This window comes from Hordeum vulgare, chromosome 7H (genome assembly GCF_904849725.1).
Source record: "Hordeum vulgare subsp. vulgare chromosome 7H, MorexV3_pseudomolecules_assembly, whole genome shotgun sequence".
In the NCBI taxonomy this organism is placed as follows: Eukaryota; Viridiplantae; Streptophyta; class Magnoliopsida; order Poales; family Poaceae; genus Hordeum; species Hordeum vulgare.
The window spans coordinates 588,200,649-588,208,405 of record NC_058524.1 but is presented as its reverse complement, the minus strand read 5'-3'; the positions used below and the strand labels follow the sequence as shown (position 1 = coordinate 588,208,405).

At 54.7% G+C, this 7,757-nt stretch overlaps 1 protein-coding gene across 1 annotated transcript; it reads right to left on the bottom strand.

Moving 5' to 3' along the window:
* Positions 1 to 769: 769 nt before the first annotated feature.
* On the bottom strand, positions 770 to 3,821 carry LOC123411574 (cytochrome P450 77A3). The gene is made up of 2 exons (XM_045104543.1): positions 2,278 to 3,821; positions 770 to 1,606 (listed from the first exon to the last, which is right to left on the bottom strand). Exons 1-2 carry the CDS (start codon positions 3,391 to 3,393, stop codon positions 1,136 to 1,138), a joined length of 1,587 nt encoding a protein of 528 aa, XP_044960478.1. The 5' UTR covers positions 3,394 to 3,821; the 3' UTR covers positions 770 to 1,135.
* Positions 3,822 to 7,757: the final 3,936 nt, after the last annotated feature.

The following is a 7,757-nucleotide window of genomic DNA, read 5'->3' as shown; positions in this document are numbered from 1 at the left end:
ACCGATTTTTATTGATTATTAAGATTTTTCTTTTGCGGGTGAATTGATTATTGGGTTAATGTCACATCCCATGCACCTAACAACATCTCTAGCCGTCCCCAAGACGCCCCCTAGGAGCACTTTTTGGCGTCGATGGACGAAAAATTTCCACTCATGCCCTCAACGCCCCACTTTTCGTCAGATTTGGACAAAACTAGAGCCGGCATTCTCAGGCCAAATCCAGATCACCAGGGGGTATTCGGGGGCGCCGAGGCTACTTTTTACATGCAAATAACCAACCATCACTCGCCCATCCCCTCTCTCTCCTCTTTATTTCTCCTCCGCACATGACACATGAACTGCATAGAGAGGGTGTGACCGGCATAGAGCGCCCTGCCTGATGGCTGGGGACACAACGAGCGAAAAAATAGTAACCCCCAGAGTAAAAATTATGCCGGGCAACCCCTATCGACGTAAAAAAGGCCTCCTGGAGACCTCAACAGAGAGTACGGTTCATAACCGGTTCTGTGCAACTATAAGTAGAGTATTTAGGTAGAGAGAGTAAAAACTTAGAGTGGTACCCTCGTTTTAAAATGTAGTGCAAATTTCGTTTTCTCAAAATCAAGCATGTGTGTGTTTGATCAAATTTAAAAAGAAAAGCATCAACAAGGCCATATTATCATTAGATTAATCTTGATGTATATTTTTATATTTTATTTATTTAGTATTATAGATGTCGATAGCTCATTTTGTAAACAAGGTCAAACAAAATATACACCACACTGTGGAATTTAGGACGTAATGGCTATTTCTTTTCTTGAATGACAACAAAAATATACTCCCAACGAACAAGACCAGGGTTATAGATACATTTGTCGATCAAATCAAGAATTAAAGAGAAGGAGAAAGAATGAAAATAAGATGAAGCACTAAAATACTCAAGAGAAGAGGAGAAAATAAAACATGACACTAAAAATTAAGACAGCATCTCGATGCGATGTCCAATTCCAACGGCGGATCGGAGCAGTATTTATACATGTCTTTTCTTGATGCATGAGACCCCGCGCCATAATCACCTAACCGTGGCACGTACGTACGTACGCGCGCCACCGCCACCGCCACCGCCACCGCCGCGCATCTGGGTCGACCGAGGCAGTCAATTCGCGGCCACCGGCGGCGGCTGGTTGCGCTCGACGATGCCGGCCCGGAGCGAGTTCTTCATGACGACGGTGAAGGCGAAGGTCTCGGTGGGGTCGGGGGGGCCCTCGCCGGCGGGGGGAGTCCACCGGAGCTCCCGAATCATGTTGGCGAGGGTGAGCTGGATGTGGAGCACGCCGAGCGTGGCGGCCGGGCAGATGCGGCGGCCGGCGCCGAACGGCATCATGCGGAGCGCGCGCGTGCCGGTGATGTCGGTGTCGTGGCCCTCGCCGCCCTCGAGGAACCGCTCCGGCCGCCACGCGCCCGGGTCCGGCCACGTCTCCGGGTTCTCCGTCACCCACGCCGTGTAGAACTCCACGCTGGCGTTCGCCGGCACCCTGTACCCGCCCAGCTCGGCGTCCCTCGTCGCCGCGTGCGACAGCACGAAGTGGCTCGGCGGGTGCCGCCGGAACGTCTCCTTCACCACCGCCTGCGACCAAGAAAATATTTAGTCACACCTCACACGTCAAACTTACTTAATTAGAAATTGGAGTCTTCTGCTGTCGATCGCTTTCGGTTGACCCTGGCTCACTGATGAGCCGGCAAACGTCATTTTCAAATCTGTTTTCATGTCCAAATCATCGATCATGATTGATCATTTGGTCACCGGCTACACTCGAGTGGCCAGCTGCATGAGTGTCTGCTTACTTTAATCCCTACGTCAACTATCCTTAATTAGTAGCCGCAATCTTGGTTCGAAGGTGTGGTGATAGTCCTTCAACAGAAAAAGGGAAGGGAACATGCATGGGACCGACCGATCGATCGATGGTGATGGTGTGACACTTGTGTTCCAATCACAAACTGTGAAGGTTTAGTTGATTGATTAGCCGGTCGATCAGGTAGTAGTGATCATCAGTTCATATTCCTATGTCCTGGTGCTAAAGTGGACTTCTCTCAAGTCTCAACTGCAATGCCAAATGTCTACTTTAAGGACAGGAATTTCTTACAATTGATTTTGCCCAAACGAGCTTGCAAGAATGAACCATTTCTGTGCATGGTAATAAGCATATTGCTAAATTAATTAATCTGTCGCTTGAGTTAAATGATGTCAAAGATAAACAATGTAGAGTATGCTAGAATGGGAATGGATGGATTGATCACCTGCAGGTAGGGCAAGGACTCGACGTCGGCCTCGGTGATCCGGGCGGTCTTGCCGGCCTTGGCGACGACCTCGTCGTAGACCCTCTCTTGCGCGGCCGGGTCGAGGATGAGGTGCATCATGACCCACTCCAGCGCGGTGGCGCTGGTGTCGGTGCCGGCGCTCATCACCTCGGAGCAGAGCGTGACCAGCTCCTCCTCGCCGAGCCGCTTCCCTCTGCCCGGCGGCTCTAGGTCGAACAGCGAGTCCACGTACGCCTCCCCGGGCGGGCTCATCATCTCCACGCCGCCGATCACCCTGTTCCCCTCCCCGGCCGCCTTGCACGCGTTGCCGCCTGTCCGGAGGAACTCCCGCCGCGCGCGCACCAGCGGCAGCAGGCAGTTGAGCTGCCGCCGGCGCAGGTTCTTGGCCTCGGCGAGCTCCCTCCGGAAGAGCGGCGTGAGGAGGGGCAGGAAGTCCGGGAGCTTGGGCAGGGAGATCATCATCACGTCCTTGAGCACCTCCTCGATCTCCACGATGAGCTCGTCAGGGATCTTGGCGCCGAAGCAGATGCAGATGAGGATGCTGCAGATAGTGAGGCGGCAGCTGGCCATCATGCGGACGGCGCCGGTCTTGGCGTGCTCCGCGCGTATCCGGCGGAGGTGGTTGCCCATGGCCCACTCCCGGATCCACGAGAAGCCCTTGACCCGCTGCGGCGACACGATCTCGGCGACGAAGTTCCGGCGGAGCGCGCGCCAGAGCGGGCCGTAGGGCGCGGAGTTGACGGTGCACTTGCCGACGCTGAAGAGGAGGCGGATGGGGCTGTCCGCCGGGCGGCTGGCGAACATGGGGCCCTGCTTGACGAGCGCGTCGTGGATGAGGTCGGCGTCGGTGACGATGACGAGGGTGCGCTGGCCCATGCGCATGGTGAAGATGGGCCCGTACTTCTCCCGGAGGTCGCGCACGACGTACATGAAGGGGCGGCGCTGGAGGATCACCTGGAAGAGGTTGCCCACCACCGGCCACCCGGGCGGGCCCGGAGGGAGGCCGTCCACGCCGCCCGTCTTGGAGCACCGCCGCCACCACATCAGCCCCAGCACCACCGCCGACGCCAGCAGCAGCACGTCGTTGACGTCCATCGCGCCGCCCTCCTCGTCGAACCCGGCCAGCTCACGATGTACGCCTCTTTGTAAGCTTGCTCTACTGGAGGTGGAGGAATGGCATGAAAATAGTGTGTGCTGTACGTACCTAGGAGGCAGGTCGATGAGCTAGTATGCGTGGTGTGTCGTCAATGGCGGAGTGGGTGGAGCGATATATAGCGGGGCGGGCCGGGGGAGACGAGGCGAGACTACTGTGGGGGGCGTAAATGCGAGCCATCTACCATCTGAAAGGAGCCATGAATGCGAGCTCTGGTGTGTCCTTTAATGCGGGCTCGTGAGAGCTCGGCGAGCAGTAGGGCTGTACGTACGCCACTGGTATTGTACTGTGTACCGGCGGCAGCAAGCTGGCCATGGCTACCTTAGCTAGGGAGCCAGTGAGCCGCACGCAGCTGGTTTTCTTTCTTGGAATCTAGAAGCGGCATGGCTGCTGCGCTCATCGCTCTGCTATCGCTTTCATTAATGGCGCGCGTCAGTGGAGCACGAGCCGGTGCGGTTGGGAAGTGGAGTGACGCTGTCCAAGTCCAACGCGCTGCGACCATGGGATGGGAGCCAAGCCATTATTCACGCACCCAGGGAGTGACCATGGCCAGGCCGGTACACTGCCATTTCCCCCGTTGTTAAAAGGGTCACAATTAACTTTGCCCGGCGGGTAAAAATCATGGGCGTCAGTAACTCGTAAGCAATGAAATAGTTTTTAGACCATCTCCAATATGCGCGCCGTGCCTAAAAAACTAGTTTACCGCGCGCTGGTCGCCTGATCGCCTAAATAGTTTTTATTAGAGCAACTTCAACGGACCGACCCAAACGGACGACGAATTTGTCCGTCTTTTGTCTGTTTGGGTCGGGCGGCCGTCCGACGTCCGTCCTGTTTTAGATTTGGATCGGCAGTGCGTCTAACGTGCCGACCCATTTCATGTCCGCGGTCAACATATTTAAAAAAAAGGCCCGCGGCAGATCATGTCAGCGGCCATGTTTCATGCGAGCAACATGCCAGCGCCATCATACAATGCCGGCTTCAAAAAATAGCATCACAGTCATGCTGGCGCACTCGCTAGCTGGCCGACACACATGCCAGCACAGAAAAACCTGTGGGACTTGAGTTCGACCACGTCATTGCGGCCCCGTGGTCATGCCAGCACACCTGCTCGCATCCAAAAAACATGGCGCTCGTCGCCATAGATCACTCGTTGTCGAAGTTGAGCATGTTGGCCTCCATCTTCTCGAACCACGGCCTCTTCCTTGGCGATACAGTGTTGAGATCCACCTTCATGATCTCCACCCCGGTCATCATGTTCGCGAGAGCCACTTCTTTGACCTTGGTCTTGGCGTTGGCGACCTCAATCTCTAGCATTTTGGCTTGCTTCTCCGCCTCCATCTCAAGCATTCGTGCTTGCTTCTCCGCCTTCTTGTCAATCCTCCTCCTTTGGAGCTCCAAGAAGGCGTTTATTTGCTTTTTTCTTTCTTGCCGGCGCTTCTCCTCCCTTGAGTCCTTTTTGGTGATCATGCCCTCCACGGTTGCGATCAAGGCGATCGATGCCGCATCCCGCTTGTCCTCCTTCTTGGAGTTGGTCTTCCCCCCCCCCCCCCCCGGCCGAGCCTTCTCGCCGTCCCCAACCTCCTCCACGGCTTGCTTCCCACCACGCGACTTGAGGCCGGCATATTGCGTCTTGAACTTCTCCTCGTCTTTGATCACCCTAAAGCAATGGGAGAGGTTGAAGCACTTGCCATTGTGTTGGGCCTTGAATGCCTCTAACGCTTGAAATGCCTACAAATGTATTTCATGCAAGTCTATTGATAAAATGATATGAAAAGCATGTACATGATGACACAAAAAGAGGGCGGCTTGCTGGCATACCATGTCTTGCACACCGATGCCGCTCACGGGGCGGGCCTTGACGCTCTCAAGAGTGGCACAAAACTTGTTTCACTCTTGTTGGATCACCCTCCAACGCTTCGAAATGGACACCCACCCACGCGCGCTTGCTATTTGATACGGCGGAAACTTCTTCCGCTCATGAAACTCACGGTGAACACGAATCCAAAAGGTTGAATGCTTTTGTTCGGCACCCGTCTTGGGGTCTTGCCCAATGTCTCTCCAACGCTCTCAAAGAAGCTTGTCCTCGACCGCCGTGTATGCCTTGGTCCGCTTGCTCTTGCGCTTCGGTGTCGTCCCGTCCGCTTGGTTGGCGAGCTCGTCCTCAAACAAAGGCTCCGCTTCGATGTCACACTCGTACTCTTCCTCTAGCCCGTAGTCCTCCGGGAACTCATGATCGAGAGGGGAGCCGTCCAGGTCCAGGCCGACGCTGACCTGATCACCCATGAAGGCGGCCTGATCTTCATTGTAGCCTCGGCCATCCTGGCTTTGTGTCTCGTTGGGATCGAAGCCAGCGTCTTGCGCACCACCCTCGAAGATCATGTTCTGCATGTAGTCATCGACGGCCAGAATTCCGCCGAATAGGTTGCGCGCGTCTGGCAGCTTGTCGGCTGGCGTATGCCTCGCACGTTTCCTCGCGCCTCCGGATGACGAGCCACCGGCCACCGGTGTGGCGTTGAGGTGGATGGTCGTGGGTGCGGGCGTGGAAGGCGCGACCACGCTCACCTCGGGCGAGCACTCCCCCGAGAGACGGGAGGCCTGCAGGTAGACGTGGAAGCTGTGCATCGGGTTGCAAGACAACGCACGGGCCGATTTGGGTAGCAGCGCACGAGGGAAGGCAGATGAGCCGGTGCTGACCGCGACGTCCACGGCGGCGTTGACAAGGCCGTGCTGGCTAGGGTTTAACCCCAACATGCAGAGCACCTCCCTCGTTGCCACCGCGACGCGAGCGTTGGTGACCTGCTGCTGCGCGGCGGCCGCCGCGATGGCTTCATCCCTTGCGCCTGCCGCGTGCCTCCGGTCCTTCCTCTTGGCCGACTCCTTTGCCCGCTGTTCAGCCGTCAGCACCTTCTTCGGCTCTGGCTTCGGTGCGGCGGCCTTCCGGGAGGCGTGATGCTTGCCTTTGTCAAACACGAGGGAGGCCCGGCCGGCTGCGGCGTCGAGGTCGAGGTCGAGGTCGCCGTCCATGGCGGGTGCGGGGCGGGAGCTGGAGCGGGCGTCGGGCGGGAGCGCGCGCGGGCGGTAGGCTTTTTGAGGGGAAATGGTGCTGGAAGCCACCGACCGGCGGGCTCGGGAAAAGGAGTAGGCGCGCGCGCGCGAGCGTCTGTCTCGTGTCCGCGCCGACGCAAATCCTACCCAAAATTGGGTCGGGAATGGGTCCCCAGGTGGACGAAAACTGGACGCGCGTCCGTTTGGGTCGGCGCGTTGGGCCGACTTTTGTGTCTGCGCCGACCCAAACGGACGGCGGCGGACGAAATGGGTCGCCCCATTGGAGTTGTTCTTAAGACGTGGTCACAAGCAATGTGGAGGGAGGCCTTCAGCTACACTTGCAAAGACTGGGTCATAGCCCTAGACCAAGTCATAGAGAATGTCCGGACCAGTTATATGACCCTGTTTGGATACTCTAACCGATTTAGAGGTTAGAGTTAGATTCTAACTCTAGAGTCTAGACTAACCCTGAACTAACTCTAGGCAAAGAGGTGTTTGGATGGTAGGGTTAGATTGTCAATAAATGCACTTTTTCCAATCATTTGGCTCCTTAGCAGCAAGGATTTGTGTGGTGGAGGTAGAGGGAAAAGCAACTTTTTCTGGGCCCCACCTAACTCTAACCCAAATAAGCACCTCTTGGGTGGGTTAGTTCTTTTGGGTGGTTTAGATGCATCTAACCAACTCAAACCCTCCTGTTTGGATGTTTTGGGGTTAGTTCGATCCAATCTAACCAACTCTAACTCTAACCCATGGATCCAAACATGGCCTATGTAAGACTATCCACAATGGAAGTAACATAGGTAATAACATAAATGTCATCTAAGCAAGAAATATGATGTGTTAACTAATTAACTAATTAATAATTGAGTAGCATGTTACTCATATTAGGAGTAACATAGTGGATACCAATACAAGATGATTCTATAGGCTAAGGCTCTGTTTGTTTAAAAAGTCCTAGGACTTTTTTTAGTCTCAACTAAAAAGTCCCTAGTCCCTATCTGTTTGGTTCCAGTGACTAAACATGAACTATAGGTTATTAAATGACATGCTAAAAGACCATGTTACCCCTACTAATAGACTAGAGGTTATTAAATGACATGTTAAAAATAGGGACACTGTTAGAAAAAGTCACAAAAAGTCCCAAAAAAGACTCTCCCTTAGGGACTTCTTTCTTTAGTCCGAAATGCCCACTTTTATTCCCTAACAGTCCCTCCCGTTTGGTTTAGATGCGACTAAAAGGGACTTTTTTAGTCCATACACC

Coding starts and splice junctions, on each gene's coding strand:
- LOC123411574 (XM_045104543.1), bottom strand. CDS start 3,393: ATGGACGTCAACGACGTGCTGCTGCTGGCGTCGGCGGTGGTGCTGGGG. Junction 1,607..2,277: donor AGTCCTTGCCCTACCTGCAG/GTGATCAATCCA, acceptor TCTTGGTCGCAG/GCGGTGGTGAAGGAGACGTT.